General features: G+C 44.6%; 1 protein-coding gene across 23 annotated transcripts in view; it reads left to right on the top strand.

Moving 5' to 3' along the window:
- The window catches only part of LOC106577504 (ankyrin-2), a 255,844-nt gene that overhangs the window by 189,583 nt on the left and 43,852 nt on the right, over positions 1-22,409 (top strand). For 8 of the 23 annotated variants that reach the window (XM_045701293.1, XM_045701294.1, XM_045701287.1 and 5 more), the window contains 23 exons: positions 1,675-1,773; positions 3,852-3,950; positions 4,743-4,940; positions 6,443-6,541; positions 7,121-7,219; positions 7,382-7,480; positions 7,744-7,941; positions 9,188-9,286; positions 9,833-9,931; positions 10,118-10,315; positions 11,939-12,037; positions 12,215-12,313; positions 12,954-13,052; positions 13,176-13,274; positions 13,391-13,463; positions 13,922-13,996; positions 15,930-16,071; positions 16,238-16,249; positions 16,506-16,593; positions 17,096-17,199; positions 19,519-19,554; positions 20,772-20,996; positions 21,731-21,829. In XM_045701293.1, coding sequence (XP_045557249.1) covers positions 1,675-1,773; positions 3,852-3,950; positions 4,743-4,940; positions 6,443-6,541; positions 7,121-7,219; positions 7,382-7,480; positions 7,744-7,941; positions 9,188-9,286; positions 9,833-9,931; positions 10,118-10,315; positions 11,939-12,037; positions 12,215-12,313; positions 12,954-13,052; positions 13,176-13,274; positions 13,391-13,463; positions 13,922-13,996; positions 15,930-16,071; positions 16,238-16,249; positions 16,506-16,593; positions 17,096-17,199; positions 19,519-19,554; positions 20,772-20,996; positions 21,731-21,829 — 2,537 coding nt within the window. Of the gene's footprint in view, positions 1-1,674; positions 1,774-3,851; positions 3,951-4,742; positions 4,941-6,442; positions 6,542-7,120; positions 7,220-7,381; positions 7,481-7,743; positions 7,942-9,187; positions 9,287-9,832; positions 9,932-10,117; positions 10,316-11,938; positions 12,038-12,214; positions 12,314-12,953; positions 13,053-13,175; positions 13,275-13,390; positions 13,464-13,921; positions 13,997-15,302; positions 15,348-15,929; positions 16,072-16,237; positions 16,250-16,505; positions 16,594-17,095; positions 17,200-19,518; positions 19,555-20,771; positions 20,997-21,730; positions 21,830-22,409 lie in introns of all 23 variants that reach the window. The other 15 variants (XM_045701298.1, XM_014155582.2, XM_045701295.1 and 12 more) reach the window with 13 other exon arrangements.

The following is a 22,409-nucleotide window of genomic DNA, read 5'->3' as shown; positions in this document are numbered from 1 at the left end:
GTGTGGTCCCCATCAGCCGCTCAGACAGAGAGAGGAATGAGTCTTAGGAGAATGCCAGTCCTTTTCATGAGACAGAACTCAAGGCGAGAGATGGAGAGAGTCATCTGGCCAAGCTGAAAGGTTACTTGAAGGTCACAGACTCAATGCAGTCCTGTTCTGACTGAGCCCTTTGTGTCTACAACTTCAGCACAAATCTCCTAACTCAGCAAGGGACTCCACAGTCAGAAACCTTACCTTTTATTTGCAGAAACGTAACACTCAAAACCACTGTAGTTTCTGCTGTGTCATACTTTCTCAGGCACTTTTTCAGTCACAGTCAACATAACAAGCTGTGTGTCCTGCAGTGCTCTGGACCAGGCTGAGGAAAAAAGCTCAGCTTTCACATTGTCAGGATTTCACAGAAATCAGAGGAGTGGCCGAACGCCAAAATAACATAACACATCCTAACAGAAAAGAATGAACAGGAGCCATTCATCAGCAATTCCATTCAATTCAAGCTCTATTGTCCCAGCAAGGAAATTCATTGAGGTATATTAGAAAGCGTGACATCAGTCACTAGACGCCTTGTCCTGAACTACCCCCACTGTCTGTGGAACAACATTGCACGTAATAGAAACTGGTCAAAAGTAGTGCACTGTGTAGGGAATAGGGTGCCATTTGGGCTGCTGACTAGGTTATAACACAGCTCTGTTATTGCCACAGACGGGTCAGTGTGGGTCAGGGTATCAGTTATCACGATTATAACTCTAATATTCTAGTAAAGCAGTCTGTCTAATCAGGAAAACATCTGTACCGGCTGGCAGACTTGATAAAATAATAAAGCCCTGCATGTGTTTACTAGTAAACAAGCTCCACAACAACATCAACAATAATGCCATAGAAAACCCTAACCTAAGAAAACCTTAACCTAAGAAAACCCTAATCTAAGAGATCACTAACCTGAGAAAACCCTAACCTAAGAAATCCTTAACCTAAGAGAGCCCTAACCTAAGAGAACCCTAACCTAAGAGAACCCTAACCTAAGAAATCCTTAACCTAAGAGAGCCCTAACCTAAGAGAACCCTAACCTAAGAAATCCTTAACCTAAGAGAGCCCTAACATAAGAGAACCCTAACCTAAGAAATCCTTAACCTAAGAGAGCCCTAACATAAGAGAACCCTAACCTAAGAAATCCTTAACCTAAGAGAGCCCTAACCTAAGAGAACCCTAACCTAAGAATTCCTTAACCTAAGAGAGCCCTAACCTAAGAGAACCCTAACATAAGAGAACCCTAACCTAAGAAATCCTTAACCTAAGAGAACCCTAACATAAGAGAACCCTAACCTAAGAAATCCTTAACCTAAGAGAGCCCTAACCTAAGAGAACCCTAACCTAAGAAATCCTTAACCTAAGAGAACCCTAACATAAGAGAACCCTAACCTAAGAAATCCTTAACCTAAGAGAGCCCTAACCTAAGAGAACCCTAACCTAAGAAAGCCCTGAACTAAGGAAACCCTAACCTAAGATTTGAGGTAAACAGGGGATACTGTATGTAACAACATTACTCGTAATAGAAATGGTATACTGGCCTTGTAACAGCACATATGTATACAGTAGGATAGGTAGTTATATACCATTAGTTCATTGGTTTATTTCGTTTGAAATGTGTCTTCAATTGGGTTCTATGTATTTCAGAATGGGATCACGCCCCTCCACGTGGCCTCTAAGCGTGGCAACGCTAACATGGTGCGCCTCCTACTGGACAGGGGGTCTCAGATCGACGCTAAGACTAGAGTGAGTCCACACAAACACACACACTCATACATACATACAGTGCACGTATACACACACACACACACACATACACACACACACACCGTTTGACCCCCTCACTGTGCACAGGTGTGTGACGCAGTGTCCTTTCTACCAAACTGTCATTATTGTCCAGTGGTAGTGCTGCAGTCACTTTCCACCAGACTCAGCCGTGGATATCTTCTTCAGCTGCAGCAATGTATCATTGTCTCATCCACAGCCAGTGGTGACGCACTGGGTCGCTGTGTGTGTGTGTGTGTGTGTGTGTGTGTTTTAAGTTTATGTACTGTGTAAGTAGGTGTACTCACTGTTCATATTGTATGTAGGTGTGGGTGTGTTGATAAGTGTGAGATAGGGAGTGTGTGTGTGTGTGTGTACTGCATAGCTGTTGGATGTGTGTGTGAGTGAGAGCTGCAGCACTATGTATTTACGGCTAGCTCACTAGAGAATAACTTGTTGAGTCTAAAAGCCCTCCATTTTGACACGCTGTTATTCTTGTGTCCTTGGCTGTTTTGCTGCTCAATCAGCTTACTGCATTAACTTAGGGCAAAAATCCCTTCTGACGCAATCCCTCTCCCTGCTCTCTCAAATCACTCCATCACTATACCTCCCTCCTCCCTGAGCCTGACAATCTATCCATCTTTCATAACAGAAAACATCCTGTTTTTAGTAACGCGATAGATATTTACGCGTCCGTTACCAAGGTATTACATCCTGATATCATTCTAAGGTCCAGAGTTAAACTAAATATCATATGAATAAAGATGATGTGATTAGACCCAAACGTAACGAAAACGTCCACTTAACGTTAGATAACGGTACAGTTCCCGGTCAGGGCAGGACAGTGCCTGTTTAGACTGTTAGCATTCTATTACCTGCGTATTATATCCATATCATTTGTATTGTCCAGAGTTAATGTTGATATAATATCATATAGGTGGCTGCGTCTCAAATCTGAAATGGCACCCTAATCCCTATATAGTGCACTACTTTTGACCAGTGGCCGATAGTGCACAATTTTTTTTTTTTACCAGAACCCTATGTAGGGAATAGGGTGCCATTTGGTCCGCTGACTAGGTTATAACAAGCTCTGTTATTGCCACAGACGGGTCAGTGTGGGTCAGGGTATCAGTTATCACGATTATAACTCTAATATTCTAGTAAAGCAGTCTGTCTAATCAGGAAAACATCTGTACCGGCTGGCAGACTTGATAAAATAATAAAGCCCTGCATGTGTTTACTAGTAAACAAGCTCCACAACAACAACAACAATAATGCCATAGAAAACCCTAACAGCGGGGCCATCCTTGTGTTTTCTTTGTGCATTTTATTACACAAGCAGAGTTAAGATAAACAGCGCATACTGTATTTTTTGTTTTGTCTGTGCCAGTTTGATCTCTGGTGTGTGTGTGTGTGTGTGTGTGTGTGTGTGTGTGTGTGTGTGTGTGTGTGTGTGTGTGTGTGTGTGCGCGCGCGTCCGTGTGTGTGCTTATGAGAGTGGTGAGGTTAACATGTCACTGAAGCAAAGGTCAAGGACATTTCAGCCGCCATGTTTCAATACGTGTCTCTACATGCTACTGTATGCATCCGTTGTTTGACACGGGAATTTGAATTGAACAAAGCCTTTTGTCCACTGATAATCAATGTACAAGATACTCAGGGGTCATAGCCACAGATATAATCTAGTCAAATAATGTAAGTCCAATGTGGATGAACGAGGTTCACCCTGTAGTGAACCAGGGAATGGAACAATCACCCCGGCCCTTAGATGTCACAATCTGATCTATACCCTGCTACCACCGGTGACCTTGTCTTATGTGTATACGTGTGTTTATTCATGCGAGATTGGGGGTTGTTTTGTGTGTGTGCGTGCGTGCGCGCGTGTGTGTTTTGTTTGCCCTGTGTGTTTGAACCGTATGTATGTGTGTGTGTGCGTGTTCATGTGGTATGGGGTTATTGGTATACAAGTGTGTGTGTGTGTGTGTGTGTGTGTGTGTGTGCGTGCGTGCGTGTGCGTGTGTGTGTGCGTATTTGACCATCTGTGTGTGTGTTTTCTGCAGGACGGCCTCACACCTCTACACTGCGCGGCCAGGAGTGGACATGACCCTGCAGTGGAGCTACTGCTGGAGAGAGGAGCACCCATGCTAGCCAGGACCAAGGTACACACACACACTCATAACACCCAGCCCGCGTGGTTATATCTGTGGGTTGAATAAAGAGAAAAGTGGTAAAAGAGGATGGTAGCAGTGCCCGGCTATGTTATGTGTTATGATTGTGAGGCGATATACAAATTTGACAGACACAAGACGGGGACATCAAAATGGTATGTCAAGGGAACTGTACTATTCAGATGGGTTAAATGGAATAGTAACCTAACTGAAATCTGGACAGTGGCTGTAGGTCTATAACCTCTCACATAGCCTTATATAATATTAACTCCTCCAGAATTAAGCATTTCTTGCAGTAAAATTATACATCAAATTTTTACTCTGGGACAGGAGTGGCAAAATATTATTGATTTATTTCAGCATCTTGAGAGAATGAATTAATGAATTAATGAATTAACCATCTGTAAAGGTGGTGGTGCTATCTTTATTTCAACCACATAAAATATGCATCCTGGTCAAACTGAAATCTTATCAAAAACATGTTGGGTTGTTTTAACAGCTTTTCATTTCCTTAAAAAAGGTCAAACTGATGTAATTTGGAAATTTTGCATGGAAAACCTTTCCCATGTATTTTTTGTTATTGCATTTGCTCCCCGGTCCCTAAAGGTTTTTGCTGCGCGGGCCTCCGATTTTCACTTTATCACTTATAGTCGGGTGGTTGCGGATGGGTTATTAGCAATTATGGGCAGGTGCGGGTGAACAAACAGCTGACCCATGCATCACTAACACACACCCTCTCTCTGACCATCTTCTCTCTCTCTCTCTCTCTCTCTCTCTCTGTAGAACGGTCTGTCTCCTCTCCACATGTCAGCTCAAGGCGACCATGTTGAGTGTGTCAAGCACCTGCTGCAGCACAAGGCGCCTGTTGATGATGTCACACTGGACTACTTGACGGCGCTGCACGTCGCCGCCCACTGCGGTCACTACAGAGTCACCAAGCTGCTGCTGGACAAGAGGGCAAACCCCAACGCTAGAGCACTGGTAAAACTCACACTCCTATTACCACTAGTACAATGACTTCCAATACTCTAGGTCTATACTCTATCTATACAAAAGTATGTGGACACCCCTTCAAATGAGTGGATTCGGCTATTTGACAGGTATATAAAATCGAACACACAGCCATGCAATCTCCATAGACGAACATTGGCAGTAGAATGGCCTTACTGAAGAGCTCAGTGACATTCAACGTGGCACCATCATAGGATGCCACCTTTCCAACAAGTCAGTTCATCAAATTTGTGTCCTGCTAGTGCTGCCCCGGTACTGTAAGTACTGTTAGTGTTAAGTGGGAACGTCTAGGAGCAACAACGGCTCAGCCGCGAAGTGGTAGGCCACACAAGCTCACAGAATGGAAACGCTGAGTGCTGAAGTGTTGAAGGGCTACAGTTAGGCCCTAAAGCTTTGGCTTAGGCTACGAACTAACGGCAGATAAAAATTGTCTGTCCTCGGTTGCAACACTCACTACCGAGTTCCAAACTGGCTCTGGAAGCAACGTCAGCACAATAACTGTTCGCCAGGAGCTTCATGAAATGGGTTTTCATGGCCGAGCAGCCGCACACAAGTTTAAGATCACCACGCGCAATGCCAAGCGTCAGCTGGAGTGGTGTAAAACTCGCCGCCATTGGAGTCTGGATCAGTGGAAATGCGTTTTCTGGAGTGATGAATCACACTTCACCATCTGGCAGTCCGACGGAAGAATCTGGGTTTGGTGGATGCCAGTAGAAAACTACCTACCCCAATGCATAGTGCCAACTGAAAAGTTTGCTGGAGTAGGAATAATGGTCTAAGGTTGTTTTTCATGGTTCAGGCTAGGCCCTTTTGTTCCTGTGAAGTGAAATCTTAACGCTACAGCATACAATGACATTCTAGACGATTCTGTGCTTCCAACTTTGTGGCAACAGTTTGGGGAAGGCCCTTTCCTGTTTCAGCATGACAATGCCCTGAGTACAAAGCGAGGTCCATACAGAAATGGTTTGTCGAGATCGGTGTGGAAGAACTTGACTGGTCTGCACAGAGCCCTGACCTCAACCCCATCGAACACCTTTGGGATGAATCGGAACGCCGTCTGCGAGCCAGGCCTAATCATCCAACATCTGTGCCCAACCTCACTAATGTGTCTTGTGGCTGAATGGAAGCAAGTCCTCTCAACAATGTTCCAACATCTAGTGGAAAGCCTTCCCAGAAAGAGTGAGGCTGTTATAGAAGCAATGGGGGTACCAACTCCATATTAATGCCCATGATTTTGGAATGAGTTATTAGACGAGCAGGTGTCCACATACTTTTGGTCATGTGTTGTATGTGTTGTGGCTGTTTTTCCCATTCTGTCTCAGAGACAGAACTTTGGTAAAACAAAGTTTTAAGTGAAAATAAGATGGCCTCTTCTATCTGTCTCGACATGTCAACAATGTCCCTACATGTATATGCCACCTGTGCTGTAGGTGTGTTTCATTCATTCTGTGTCTGGGGTGTGTGTCTGTCAGAATGGTTTCACACCGCTGCACATTGCCTGTAAGAAGAATAGAGTGAAGGTGATGGAGCTGCTGGTCAAGTATGGAGCTTTTATCCAGGCCATCACAGAGGTAGGACATTAGCCTTCAAAATGTGAACAGTTACATCATAATACACAATTATGCGTGTCTTATTAGACAATACACAAATTAGCTTCCACAATATACACAAGAATGCAACCCCACACCGCTTAAACCTTCAATCCGGTTGACTTAAAGGTAGACTCAGCGAAATGACGTTGCCACGAGCAGCACCGGAGATATTGAGATGAGCGAGATGCAAGACTTTGCTCTCACACAGCCACACACAGTATCTGCGCATGTGCACGGGTTCGCTTCGCCCCGTTATAACGTGGTCGCCAGGGCACCGAAACAGCGGAGAAGTTGAGCCTTGCGCTTCAACGCTCTTATTTGTTGTCGATATTGACCCGCTATGCGCTATTACTTTCTGCATCTACGTCATATCGCTGAGTCTACCTTTAATATAATATCTGCCCATTTATACATAGACTTGGTTACACTAGTTTTATTAGCTAATATGTTTTGACCAGACCTGGCTTCAAACACATAAACAATGCAGAACGTATGTAAAGATGAAACATTTCTTGATTTGATCTCTCTCGCCGTCGCCCTCTTCCTTTCTCTCCCTAGTCTGGCCTGACTCCCATCCACGTAGCAGCCTTCATGGGTCACCTCAACATTGTCCTGCTGCTGCTACAGAACGGCGCCTCGCCTGACGTCAGCAACATTGTGAGTGACGGGGGGGGAGGTTCATGTGGTGACGGACAGTTGTGCGGACGTGTCTTAGCACGCTGTTTGTTTACGCTGTCGCCTGGCGTGCCTCTTTCTACGGTGTCATTGGCGCGTTTGTCTGCGTTTCTGCTGACTCGTACGTGTGTGTGTTGTGTGCAGCGTGGGGAGACGGCTCTACACATGGCAGCCAGGGCAGGACAGGTGGAGGTGGTGCGCTGTCTGCTGAGGAACGGCGCCCTAGTGGACGCCAGAGCCAGGGTAACGCATTTAACAACACCATTTACCACACAGTATTAGGCTGTTATCATCAGTGTTGAACTCTTCAAAGAAACCATCCAAAAAGTACCAACTGCGTCCACAAAAACATAATTAAACAGGGCTGTAAAATGAAACATTACAGCACTTTAACTCTGCACGTTCATTTCATGTACTGTAAAGTCACATCACCCATAACCTCTATATCCGTCTCTTATAAAACTCATTTTCTGCCTGCTATAACCTCCATGTCTCTACCCCTGCAGGAGGACCAGACTCCCCTCCACATCGCGTCTCGCCTGGGGAAGACTGAGATAGTTCAGCTGCTGCTGCAGCATATGGCCCACCCTGACGCCTCCACGACTAATGGATACACACCCTTACACATCTCAGCAAGGGAGGGACAGGTGGACGTGGCTTCAGTGCTGCTAGAGGCAGGCGCCTCACACTCGCTGGCTACCAAGGTAGGTGGAGAGCACACACGCTCACACACGCCTACATTTCACCTGCCTACGCTCAAACACACATGCCCCACATACACAACACACACTTGTACATCTTGGTGCTATTTTTGTGGGGATTTTTTTTATGGAGGAAATATATCCCCTTCTTTCCTTGTGGATTTTATACGAAATATCTCTTGATTCACTGTATGGCATGTTTCACAGGCGCCCACTATGGGGGCCACTGTCAGTATGAACTTCTATAATCTGGTTTAATCAGTGAAGGGTTAATGATGTTTTGGAGAACATCTGGGCCCTGCTCCTAAATTTTGCAAGAGGACATTGATGTTGTCATTTAATGATATTCAATGTGCATTGACGTGACAATATATCAGTGCTAATTTATTCATATGCTCTGGGCTCTGAATAAAAGCAGTTTATGAGGCAGTAAAATCCACCTCTCGTGATGGAGGTGCTCTCTCTTTTTCTCTCTCTCTCTCTCTCTCTCTCTCCCTTCCCCCTCTTCTCCTTGTCTCGTGGGGGGAAATGGGCGTGGCACTGTTAGCGTGACAAACAGGACAGCGGATGCTCGGATGCTCATTGAACAACATCGTCCTAGCCTTAGGCATGCCCCTCTCTGCCTCTCTCCCTAATCACGTATATTTAATCTATTGGTTCACATTTGATAAATTCTAATCTTTATCTCCTGTTTTTCACAAGAGCCTCAAACATGACCGTCATTAGCGCCTCTCATTCTCTTCTCGTCTACACATTGTTTCTACTCGGATGGGCATTACATCAGAAATGAACCAGCGTTACACAGACAAAGGATTCCCTCCCTTCATGGGTTGGGTCGTAAACACTGTGGTCATGTGACACGGGAGAGCGCCCGTTGTCCTATCACAACAGCCCTGGCCTCCTGTCAATGTGACAATGGCTGAAGAGCACCGCCTGGTGGCTATATTGGGACTAGGTATTACTTGTAAGACGGAAAGGCGAGGTTTGCGCTGCACATTGGGATTTTGGGTATTAACTACGATTGCATCAGCAATGTGGGTGTAGAGAGAATGGTTCTTATTGCGCATCTTATTCAACTGCATTACGCTTGATTCACATACATCATTAGTTGGACATTCACTTTAGATCCATTTGGAAATGAGGCTGTTATGAAATGATTGCTTTTTTATATATTCCATGAGCCTGAAGATCTAGTTAGTGGTTGTTACAATCATTATTAAATGGTCATCTGTATGTTGTCTCCATACAGAAAGGATTCACTCCCCTGCATGTAGCGTCCAAGTACGGAAGCCTGGATGTGACCAAACTTCTCCTGCAGAAAAGAGCCCCTCCCGATTCTGCTGGGAAGGTAAGCATCATTACCATAACTCAAACCCTAAATCCTAGTATAGCTCTACATGTTATAGAGGGGAAAATATAACTACACAATAAAAGTACATTTCTCACCAGGTGTGTTATATTTTCACAATTTCGATTCAGATAATTCACTGACCTTGAAGGACTGTTATGGGATAAAGAATAGTCTATATCGAAGCTTTATCTGGCTAAATATAATTTTTTAAAGTCTGTTTGTATTTCTGTGTTGAGGCTATGTTGTCAGCGAGACTACCGGTGAGCATAGTTTGACCAAATCAACTTTTCGTTTGATTAACTACTGTTTATTCCTCTACTTTTAGGAAAGACAGATAACATATATTATTTTTCTTTTTATTATTTTTGAATAAGGACCCACCCAGCGATCCTCCTGCTGCTTGCTCTTTAATTGAAGTCTAATTCTCAATAACACGCTGTAATAGTACCCCGATAACACAGCTTATCATATGTGTGTGTGTGTTGACTAGCTAGCATTAATAGCTGCTTGCTCCGCTAACCAGCCTGGTTTAATCCAATACAGAATGGCCTCACGCCCCTCCATGTCGCAGCGCATTACGATAACCAGAAGGTGGCACTCCTGCTTTTGGACAAAGGGGCCTCCCCCCACGCCACGGCCAAGGTGAGACCTCCCGTCACTCAGAGACCCCCGTCCGTCCGTCCGTCACTGTCCTCAGAGGCGGGAGGACAGACGTCGGTCGACCTCGGGGTGGATGGTCAACGTCATTTTGAAGCTGTGTGTGTGGACATCTTTTGGGGAATCTGTATAACTGAATTGATGTACTCTCGACCTTCCTCTCTCCTCCAGAATGGCTACACCCCACTCCATATTGCGGCGAAGAAGAACCAGATGGACATAGCGGTGGTGCTGCTGCAGTACGGGGCCGAGACCAACATCCTGACCAAGCAGGGGGTCACCCCTCTACACCTGGCCTCACAGGAGGGACACGCTGACATGGCCGCCCTGCTCATGGAGAAGGGGACTCAAGTCAACGTCCCCACCAAGGTAGGCCTACCTCTTCCCATCCCTCTCGGTTTTAAACTGCTTATGTAACGCGGCCGTGGGCCGAGATTTGAACCCACTCCTCAACGACCCACACTTTAAAACTAAGATGTTAAAATTGTAAATAGGCCTTCGTACTCACTGCTTCTGAGGGGTTCAAATGAACAGGGCCTCTGACGGTCGTCTTTCATTTCACTCTGTCATGTGCTCTCATTCCTTTCAAGTCTCCCTTTTAAAGTACCCTTGTGAATATAGTTACACACGCAGTAAGGGCTTAATCCTATCAGGTGTCGTTAGCTTGGACTATATTAGATTCATCGATATCTTTGTGACATTTTGCAAGGAAGTAGGAGTTACACACACAGCTCTCAAGTTAGTATCCAGCCTTCGGTTCTGATTTCAGAGCTGTAGCGTGGCATGTATGAATGTAACAGGAGTGAATTTGAGAGAAGCGGAGAGTGTCGTTTCAAGGCTATTTTAGGAAGAGTGTGAGACTGCTTGTGCCCTGAGCTGTAGAGGGCCGAGTCAGAGAGAGGGAGGTGGGAGGTTGATAAACTGCCGTGACGACCATGGATGTCTGCCCACACGTGTCACACCGAAGGCCCTGCCTGTCAGACACAGTCTTATTTAATGGTCCCTGTCTGTGGGCATGCATGCCCCTACACACACTTACAGTATACAGTACACTCTTAGAAAAAAAGGTTCTTCGGCTGTCCACATAGGATAACCTCGCCTGTCACTCAAAAACTCCTCCCTTTTTGTTTCCAGGTAGAACCCTTTTGGGTTCCATGTAGAACCCCCTGTGGAGAGGGTTCTACATGGAAGCCAAAACAGTTCTACTTGGAACCAAAAGGGTTCTACCTGGAACCAAAAAGGGAGGAGTTTTTGAGTGACAGGAGAGGTTATCCTATGTGGACAGCCGAATAACCTTTTTTTCTAAGAGTGTAGGCATGCACATACTATAAATACATACGCATATGAATACAGTTCATGCACACAATTGCATGTACACACATGCATGTGCACACACGCACTTTACAGTCCCCCACCCACACACACACACACACACACACTTTGTCTTTGAAATTTAGAGCAGGCAAGCAAGGTCACAGGGCTTCATCTCCAGCCATGCAGAAACCCAGATATGTTCCTCCTTTAAACTTTTTACAAACCATTCATTCTTCATCCAGCTCCATTAGTCAACCCCAGACAGACCTCCCACTGGGCACACACTGGTTGAATCAACGTTGTTTCCATGTCATTTCAATGAAATGACGTTGAACCAATGTGGAATAGACGTTGAATTGACGTCTGTGCCCAGTTGGGCTGAGTGGACGAAGATATATCACTGCTTTACATTACCTTGTCTGCCTTGTCTCAGGGGTGCCAAGGACACGCACTCTGCATGAGAAGACCCCAAATACCCAGTCACATCTTTCCCCCCTGTCAACGCATTATTTCCTGTCCTGTAAAAGTCGCCTGTCACTCAAAAACTGCTCCCTTAATATTTAGGGGAAACCACATGACCTGCCCAGGAGAAACTACTGTCCATAGGTATACAGTAGGCTGATTTAATTCATGTAGAGGTGGAGAGTAACAAACATATTGTTGTTTGTGTTCCTTCAGAGTGGCCTCACCTCCCTCCATCTGGCTGCCCAGGAGGACAAGGTGGCTGTGGGTGAGATACTGGCTAAACATGGAGCCAACCTGGACCAGCAAACTAAGGTATGGTGTACATTCATTTCATTTGAGCATTGACTGACCATTGTACTGGAATACTGATAATATACAGTATGTCTCCATATTCTGAACCTCAGTACGCCAATGAATATCTGTTCCTCTTTTCATGATGTTAGTAGTAGATGTTTTGATACTAACTGTGATTTACCATTATCACTCCAGTTGGGCTACACTCCTCTGATCGTAGCGTGTCACTATGGCAATGCCAAGATGGTCAACTTCCTCTTACAGAACGGTGCTAGTGTCAATGCCAAAACCAAGGTAACACACCATGCACAAAACTAACACAGTACACTCTTAGAAAAAAGGGTTTCAAAAGGGTTCTTCGACTGTCCCAATAGGAGAACCCGTTTTGGTTTCAGGTAGAAACCTTTTGAGTTCCATGTAGAACCCTCTGTGGGGAAAAACTATTTTAGGTTCTAGATAGCACCTTTTTAAAAAAAAGATACTTCTGGATTTTGAGAATGAGGCCCTTTATACAGTATACTTCCAGAATCAGATGTCTATGTCTCTGTGTGCAGTTTGAAGGAAGTTGCTAACTAGCGCTAGTGCAATGACTGGAAGTCAATGGTAACTGCTAGCATGCTAGTAGATACCATAGACTTCCAGTCATTATGCTAACTCTAGTTAGCATTGGCTCGCGAAACTACCTCTAACTTCCTTCATACTGGATACAGATACATAAAAATGATATGCACCAGTTCATCTGACTGGGGAAGTAGATAAAGGACATCGTACCTAAATTCCCAAAGTTTCCCTTTAACTGTGTTATGAATGTTCAATAATGCATTATTTTCTTTGACAGAAAAGATAAAATGCTATCGTAAGGGTTCATACATCATTTCTAAAATGTTCAGGCCTGGCCAGACAGTCATTACTCTGTATGACTTTCTCTTCTCAGAATGGATACACTCCCCTCCACCAAGCAGCACAGCAAGGAAACACACACATCATCAATCTTCTGCTGCAGAACGGAGCTAAGCCCAACAACATCACTGTGGTGTGTGGACTAGCTTCTGAACATACACCCCCCCCCCCCCCACACACACACACACACACACAAACGCATGCACATGCACACTGGCGCACACACACACACTAATGTCTTTCTCCCGTCCTCTAGAATGGTAACACGGCTCTGGCCATCGCCCGGCGACTTGGCTACATCTCGGTGGTGGACACACTCAAGGTTGTCACCGAGGAGATCATTACCTCGACAACCGTGAGTCACACAACTATCACACGACTATCTCACTCCACTATCCCTAAAATAAGACAATTCACACATGATTTCGCCTATCAAGTTGGAATGATCTTATTTCTGTTCATGTTGTTTAGACGGTGACAGAGAAACACAAGTTGAACGTCCCTGAGACTATGACTGAAGTCCTAGATGTCTCTGATGAGGAGGGTGAGTTTGACCACAACCATGTATAGAGACTGTCATTCTAAACCTCAGTCCATTTATGTTTGCCCTACAAGAGCTTCAGTTAACCCGACTTCATGTTCAAATCCTGCCCAAGTTTACTGTAGACACTGATCGACTAATTGGCTACCTCAGTAAGCCTTCCCCAAATCCTTCCCTGTTTTTCACATTGCCCAATCCTACACAAAACAAGGTGATATCTAGAACCTAAAAGGGTTCTTCGGCTGTCCCCATAGGAGAACCCTTTGAAGAATCCTTTTTGGTTCCAGGTAGAACCCTTTTGGGTTCCATGTAAAAAGCCTTTCCGCAGAGGGTTCTACCTGGAACCAAAAAGGGTTCTCCTATGGGGACAGCCGAAGAACCCTTTTGTAACCCTTTTTTTCCGGAGAGTCTAGTGTGTGTTGTGGAAGGCTAGTTTTCTCACTGTACTGTGTACTGTATAGGCCTACATACTGTACCCACAGTGCTGAAAGAGAGTGAGGATGATGTTCTGTCCGATGACTCCATGGATTTAGAAGGTACACTGTGTGAAGGTTGCCGTGGTGGTTACTATTGAAGAGGGTGTGACGGTTTGTTGTGGTCGTGGTAATTGGCATGGTGTGAGATTCCTCTGCGATGGTTGTGTAAAACGACCTGTCATGGATGAGTGGTTGAGAGGACATACTTGAACCTGCACTAAACTCACCTACTGATATGGTCTGGATTCAAACATAGTGTGGTGAAACCAAGCTTGTGATAGGCACATTTAGGCCCACTTCTCTAAGTGTGGAATACTGGTTCTCATTGCTGAAAGCATTAGTGCTGTCAACAAACCTTTATATTGACACTAGTGGTGGCTGTGCCCTCTTTAATGTCAATGTGAGAATGTTTTTGTTTTGTCACGCTTCTTAAATATCAGCTAAGGGGAAAAGGTGGATTTTAAAAGCATTTTAATAGCATATTCATATCCCCCCCACTTCGAGACATGTTCTGAGGACTTAAGAAATGTTGCCCTTGGACTAGAGAGTGCCATTAAACTTCAAGCGAAAAGACACCAATTAAAACGGCAAAAGCTTGCCTGTACAGAACTCAGGAAGATAGTTTCACCCTGAGTGTTGTCAGTTCAAAGCGGATTTCAAATCCCCACTCGGAAATGCAGTGCTGTATCTCCTATCACATGCCATGGCCGGGAAAGCCTGAATATGTAAGCTACTTTTGAAATGCTACTAAGGGCTAACTTAACTTAAGCCTCCTTGAAAACACATGCTGATGCTTTACTGATTAATTCTGTACGGTTGATATTTATTAGCATTAGTGGGAATACTTGTTAAAGGCAGTTAGTTCCACTCTTCCAGGCCCTCTGTCATGGCTCATAAAGTTTGTGCATTTAGGGCCAATCTGTGTTTATGTGAACAGTCACCTCATTGACGTGGCAATGCATTACGGATATGGAAGATTTTTCTTTTTCCTGGCTCTTCCGGTTGCGCAGTGAATTCACTTTACTTCTCGAAGGAAACTTGGATTCTAAGAGTGGAGTGGTTGGCAGTGATTTTGGTGGAAAAAGGACACACCCTGTCAATAGTTGTGTTTTAGAAGCTGTCAGAAGAGGATTGGGTTTGGTTTTGCAGACAGTGTGGCTGTTCTAACCGACATTTCTTGGTATTGGATGTGTTGTAAATAACATTGCTTTGTGAGTATTTCTTCTCAACCCGCATCTTATAGCTTGCTTTACTCTTACAGTTGTGGTGCTACTGTGCGTATTACTAATCGTTGTGATAATGTGATTATATTGTGCCTGTTTTTCTTTTCTTTTGTTTCTTTTGTTCCTAACTTTTCATTCTCCAGGCAGTGGTTATGCTATTGACACAGGAACATCTCTATCAGCCTACAGTATGTTTCTCACTTGTTCTGCCAGCACATCCTACAGTATGCTACCTGCTCACCTTATGCACTTTTCACACAATGGTGCCAACCCGAACTGTACTGTACTGGTTGAGATATATTTTTCACACTGTCCTTTCCAGTTGGGTTCCGCTAATTTTGGTGGGGTTGGTGGATGCGTAACCAGGCCAGCACAGTACAGCTCGATTCAGTTTGGTTCAGCGCTGTAGTGGGGAAAGGGTATTAGTGACTCTGCCCCCTGCTGCCCAGTAGTGGTAACAGCAGCAGTAGAGCTTTATGACGTGGTGGAGACCAGGCAGAGATGAGCTGTGTCTCCCAGCTCATCTGTAGTGCTTCAGTAACTGTAAGCGCTTATATCTGATGACGAAAGGAAAGACGGTGTCTGTATGTGTGTGTGACTGTGTGTGTGTGTGTGTCACTAAGCCTCACGCTGACACACACACCCTAGGTAAGGGCTGGCCCCTGCGTGTATGTATGCTTGCTAACTGTAGTCACATCACAATGTCCCCTTCCCCCGACAATACCCGTATTCTCTTCCATGTGTCTCACCCGCATCCCTCTCTCCTCCAGGTGACGACACGATGACAGGGGACGGAGGGGAGTACTTGAGGGCAGAGGACCTGAGGGAACTGGGAGATGACTCCTTGCCTGGACAGTACATGGATGGGATGAACTACCTGCGCTTCAGTCTGGAGGGGGGGCGCTCTGACAGGTAGAGTATATACACCGGATGAAGGAGAAGGGTGTGTGTGTGTGTGTGTGTGTGTGTGTGTGTGAGAGTATATGATCTAATTAGTGGTGAATGCACGAGTGTTTGTGAAGTTTCTGATGAATTTCAACTAATTTCTCTTCCTCCTGACCATGCTTACTGTACCTAGTCGATTGCAAAGGTATGTGATATAAATTCTATTTTCTCTCTTTGATTGAGTTAGTCCACATCCGTTGCAGAACTACTGTAGTAGTTTTGAAGCAGTTTTTTTGTAGTACTACTCCGACTATCGCCTTCCATTGTTCCTTGATTTTACAGTAGTTCACTTGTGCCCATGTCTCATGGATATATTTGTGCCATATTGGGTGGTGAACACTGTTTTAGCTGTGTGTGATGTTTCCATGGCTACCTGCGTCACATTTTCCTCCTCTCCTCAGTTTGGACAGGTCCTACACTCCCAGTCACCACGGTTACTACTCTCCAAAACACGAAAGCATGATAGAGGAGATGCTCACCAGCCACAACGTAAGTAAAGAGTCAAACCTCTCACATCCACTACTGTAAAGGGATGAACCAGGCCTTGAGACTTAATCATCTATTGCAACGGAAACATACTGTGCATGCTATGCATTGCTCAAAGCAGTTGCTCTGCTCAATACAGAAAATATATTACTTTGATTCATAGGGTCGTAATGTCTTGACATTGAATAACTCCTGTATTGGAATGTAGAGAGTGCTCTTAGAAATGTACTTTATTTGACTGTAGATCATTCAAAGGGCAAGTTTGAGTTTAGATGAACGTTGCTGTCTATCTAGAGACGGGTACTGTAAAGTAGCGCAAGCTAACGTGTTATGGTGCAATGCATGTTACTGTTGTAAATTGCAATGTGACAATGTTATTGTGTCTGTCCCTACTCAAATAAACGTTAAATAAAAAGTAAAATAAAGTTGAAGTGCAATGTCTGTGTGTGTAACTGACTGTTGGCTGTGGCATGTCCTTAACAAGTGGCTCTTTGTTGGTTGCCAGGTGTCGTCTCTTGCCAGGGAAAAGGAAAAGGACTCGTATCGTCTGAGCTGGGGCACAGAAAATCTGGACAATGTGGCACTGTCCTCCAGCCCCATCCACTCTGGGTAGGTACAGCGGGCACAGCGAGTACACAGAAGGGTTGGGCTTTAACTATCAAAACATAAAAATAAAAAAACTCATTTTGGTACAAAAGCTGCAACAGTTATCTGGTCTAACCCATCCTGAATACAGGTTTCCCTTGAGCCTAATGCATTCAGCCCTGTTCAACGGGCACTAGAGCAATGGTGGGTCCAGGCAACTCGTTTATTATTTATTTATTTATGTTCTGAGAACAGAATCACGATCTTTTGTAATCCTACTCCAAGGCCCATCTGTTAAGCGGCTTTGGGGGATAACACTATGAAGAGCAGTAATGAATAATGTTAGCAGTCATTATAGACATATTAGTCTAATGCATTGTGATATGAAGATCCCCCTGTCATCCTCCGGTTAGCTCTCTCTGCCATGCTAATTGGTAACAATGACGGAAGATAATCCCTCTTAGTGATAATGACACAAGACCTGAATCAGTAATGTAAGGCTACTGAGAGTGTCTCGAAGTACTGGTTTAGGACAAGCAGTACGACAAACATTTTTGAACATTGATCATTGTCCAAAGACACTGAGGATTCTGGTCCACAGGCATGGGGAGTATGGTTTATTTTCTTCTCTTTCAGCCCTAGAGATGTTTTCTTTTATATCCCTATCTATCTTTCTGTCTACGGTGCGTTCGGAAAGTACTCAGACCCCTTTGACTTTTTCCACATTTTGTTACGTTACAGCCTTATTCTAAAATGGATTAGCAATAAATAAAAAGTCCTCATCAATCTACACACAATGCCCCATAATGACAAAGCGAGAACAGTATTTTAGCATTTTTGCAAATGTATAAAAGATTAAAAAGACAAATACTTTATTTACATAGTATTCAGACCCTTTGCTATGAGACTTGAAATTGAGTTCAGGTGCATCCTGTTTCCTTTTATCATCCTTGATGTTTCTACAACTTGATTGGAGTCCACCTGTGATAAATTCTATTGATTGGACATGATTTGGAAAGGCACATACCTGTCTATATCAGGTCCCACAGTTGACAGTGCATGTCAGAGCAAAAACCAAGCTATGAGGTCGAAGGAATTGTCCGTCGAGCTCTGAGACAGGATTGTGTCGAGGCACAAATCTGGGGAAAGCTATCAAAAAATGTCTGCAGCATTGAAGGTCCCCAAGAGCACTGTGGCCTCCATCATTCTTAAATGGAAGAAGTTTGGAACCACCAAGACTCTTCCGAGAGCTGTCCTCCCGGCCAAACTGAGCAATCGGGGGAGAAGGGTCTTGGTCAGGGAGGTGACCAAATACCCGATGGTCACTCTGACAGAGCTCTAGAGTTCCTCTATGGAGATGGGTGAACCTTCCAGAAGGACAACCATCTCTGCAGCACTGCACCAAGCATGCCTTTATGGTAGAATGGCCAGACGGAAGCCACTCCTCAGTAAAAGGCACATGACAGCCTGCTTGGAGTTTGCCAAAAGGCACCTAAAGGACTCTCAGACCATGAGAAACAAGATTCTCTGGTCTGATGAAACTAAGGTTGAACTATTTGGCCTCAATGCCAAGCGTCACATCTGGAGGAAACCTGGCACCATCCCTACGGTGAAGCATGGTGGTGGCAGCATCATGCTGTGGGGATGTTTTTCAGCGGCAGGGACTGGGAGACTAGTCAGGAGAGGGAAAGATGAACGGAGCAGAGTACAGAGAGAACCTTGATAAAAACCTGCTCCAGAGCCCTTAGTACCTCAGACTGGGCTCGAAGGTTCTCCTTCCAACAGGACAACGATCCTAAGCACACAGCCAAGACAACACAGGAGTGGCTTTGGCGCAAGTCTCTGTATGTCCTTGAGTGGCGCAGCCAGAGCCTGGACTTGAACCCGATCAAACATCTCTGGAGAGACCTGAAAATAGCTGTGCAGCGACGCTCCCCATCCAACCTGACAGAGCTTGAGAGGATCTGCAGAGAAGAATGGGAGAAACTCCCCAAATACAGGTGTGCCAAGCTTGTAGCATCATACCCAAGAAGACTCGAGGCTGTAATCGCTGCCAAAGGTGCTTCAACAAAGTAATGAGTAAAGGGTCTGAATACTTATGTAAATGTGATATTTCACTTCTTTTATTTTTTATAAATGTGTCATTATGGGGTATTGTGTGTAGATTGATGAGGGAAAAAATGATTTAATCAATTTTAGAATAAGGCTGTAACGTAACAAAATGTAGAAAAAGTCAAGGGGTCTGAATACTTTCCGAATACACTGTATATTTCTTTATTTCGATCCAGCTCGCACTCTCTCTCTCTCTTTCTCTGTCTCATGGGGTCTCTGTTCTGTTTTCAGCCATTCCTCTCCGTGCCATGATCATGGCGACAGCAGGTGATCTACTGCACCTTGGTTTCCTCCTCTTCATCCTCCTCTTCACAATCCTCCTCCTTTCTTTCACAGTGTGCTCTCCTTCTAGAGAGATGTGTTTGTTTCTGTTGTTGTTTGACAAATGCCTGTCTTGCGAGTGCAGCACTACTAACAGATGTTTCCCATGTTCCACTATTCCCCCGTTTTAGCTTTTGATCACTTGGACATTTGTCAACGTTTATATACATTTTTACACAGGCCTCTTTGTAAGGGACATAATTTGCTCCTAGTGCTGCATCAAAGAGTCACACACATTGCCTCATCATCATTGGTCAGCCATTGTGTCCATCTTGGTTGAATCCTGTTGACTCATGGTGGCCATTTTGTTTGTTGTTTAATTGTGTTTGGTCGATTCACAGCTGCAAGGTCTAGGGCTCTATTCATTCAGATCTGCTTCAGCCGACACCCGTATAGCAGTTGTTTTGGTGGTGTCAGAGCTTGAGGTGGTACTGCGTTAGAGCTGTCAAGTCCACAAGCGGCTCCTGGCATTATAGCCTACCTGAAGTGGACATTGCCGTTGGCTGCACAGAGTTGCATTAAGAGAAATCCCATGCAGCCTTGTTAACAAGTTTGAACGCTGGAATGTGAGATGTAATCTTCACTTCAATTAGGCCGATACAATCCTCATTATTAAGTTTAATGATTTTCAATTTGAGTGTCATTATTTTTACATAGCCTATATTTTCTCATTCTGGAATTCTAACGCGAGTGGGATGGGTGTTGCTTCGTGACACTGCTAAAACATCAGCTATGCGGGTGAATCCAGGCTCCTTGTGTTTTTGTGTTTGATATAACCAATCTCCATGTTTGCCGTTGTACCGTATTGTTCAGTCTGTGTGTTGGAGTGTTATTGTAATGGTTTGTTTGCTTTACCATAACATACTGGTGTCACCGGTGAAGCGCAGTATGTGGTGTCACACCCATTCCCCTCTCACTCACAGTCTGGTGTTTGTGCATGTAGGTATGCAGTGAAACTGTAATTCTTATGTTTGTGTGTTTTAACATGGATTCATATTTGTCTGTATATTTTCACCCCCCAAAAATCGTATTTTGCTGAAAGTTATGTAAGTTATCTGTGTAAAGGGAAATACAAAGATATACTGTATTTGTCACAATGCTTAAAAATATATTTCTCTTAATTTTGTAAACATCACATCTGCCCCCGCCCATTCCCTTAACAGCTTCCTGGTTAGCTTCATGGTGGACGCCAGGGGCGGAGCCATGCGGGGTTGCCGCCACAACGGCCTGCGCATCATTATCCCGCCGCGGAAGTGCAGCGCGCCCACGCGGGTGACCTGCCGGCTGGTGAAGAGACACCGCCTGGCCACCATGCCCCCCATGGTGGAAGGAGAGGGCCTGGCCAGCAGGCTGATCGAGGTGGGGCCCGTCGGAGCCCAGTTCCTCGGGTAAGAAAATATGGGATGGAGGGAGGGGGTAAAAGTGTGAAAGAGAGAGGAAGTTGTATAGAGGGGCATGATGTCAGAGAGGGAGAATGAAAGAGAGCGAGGAGATGTCAGAGATTATGATGTATGTTGTGAGAGTCCAAGACTCAAGAGTGAGTGAGGTGAGAACGCTACGAGGGAAAAGGAAAAGAGACAGTGTGCGTCAAAGGACACTATAGTTCTACTGTATGAATGAAAACCTGAGAATGTTGCTGCCCTCTTCCTTTTCTCAGATTAATTTCACCCTGCCTCTGCCTTACTAAAACGGTCTATGCTCTTTGCTTCTTCCCAGTGGCAGGGGCCTTGCTTGTTTTCTTTTTAAACAGCATTCTAGCTCTAACTCAACCATTTTTTAGGAAACTAACTGTTTCTATAAGACACATGGAAACAAAAAACTCTGCAAGGAAACAGAAAACTGCAAAAGAACATTGCTCCATGATTGATTTGATATGTAGGTTACCACTAAGAGAGGCTGTCTACCGATAATATATTACTGCCCCCTGATGGTGAAGTTCATAATAACTTCCACTTTGAAAGCTCTGTGTATTTAAAGCCCTATGTATTTACCATGATGTCCTGATGACGGCCTCCACTCCACTCAGCCAAAAGTCTTTCACAAACTCCAACTAGTCACCCATTATTCTGACTACTTCCGCTCTCTCTCCCCCACTGCTGCTAACGGACGGTTGGTCTCACAGTAAACTGCACCTTCCCACTGCCCCACCCCCTCTTAACGAGGGTGAGAGCCTCGTTAGCCGCATCCTGCAGCTCGGGCCTCCCGGGACAAAATTCCTTGGGTAGGGGACAACAAAACATATGAAACAATCCATGGACGCTACTGGTTCCATTTTATAGCCTCCTCCTTTTATGTTTTGACTCTCTGTGATATGTTGTGTCTGTGACCTCACCTGTATGCTATGTGTGATAGTGTCGTGCTGGGCCATGTTTCCCAAAAGGTAATCGTTAGGAGCATTGTTAACCTTCGTAGGAGCGTCGTTAAAATCCCAGAGCTGTTTCGCAAAACCAGCGTTATTAACGTTTTCACTTGAAAACGCTCGTAATCTAACGCCTGACTCAAACCACTCTTAGAACAGCTAAGTGTGTCTTTAGAATCACATGGTTTATCCGTCTCCCTGACCGCCGAAAACTTCAGAAAAGTTACAAAAAGTTGACAAATGTTTTTGCAATTGATACAAACAAGTTACGTATAAAAAGATGCTTCAAATGAAAACAGATGACTTCCTTAAAATATAAATATGTTTAATCAATTGAGTTCTATTTTGCTACTTGTAGGCTGCTGTCTGTAATTTGTCTCAATGTATTTCGTGATGTGTAGTCTAACATGTGCGCAATGGTGTGCGAAATTGGTGATTTAGT

Source organism: Salmo salar, chromosome ssa18 (assembly GCF_905237065.1).
Source record: "Salmo salar chromosome ssa18, Ssal_v3.1, whole genome shotgun sequence".
NCBI classification, from domain to species: domain Eukaryota; kingdom Metazoa; phylum Chordata; class Actinopteri; order Salmoniformes; family Salmonidae; genus Salmo; species Salmo salar.
The sequence above is the reverse complement of the archived record's forward strand: the minus strand, read 5'-3'. Positions and strand labels throughout refer to the sequence as shown.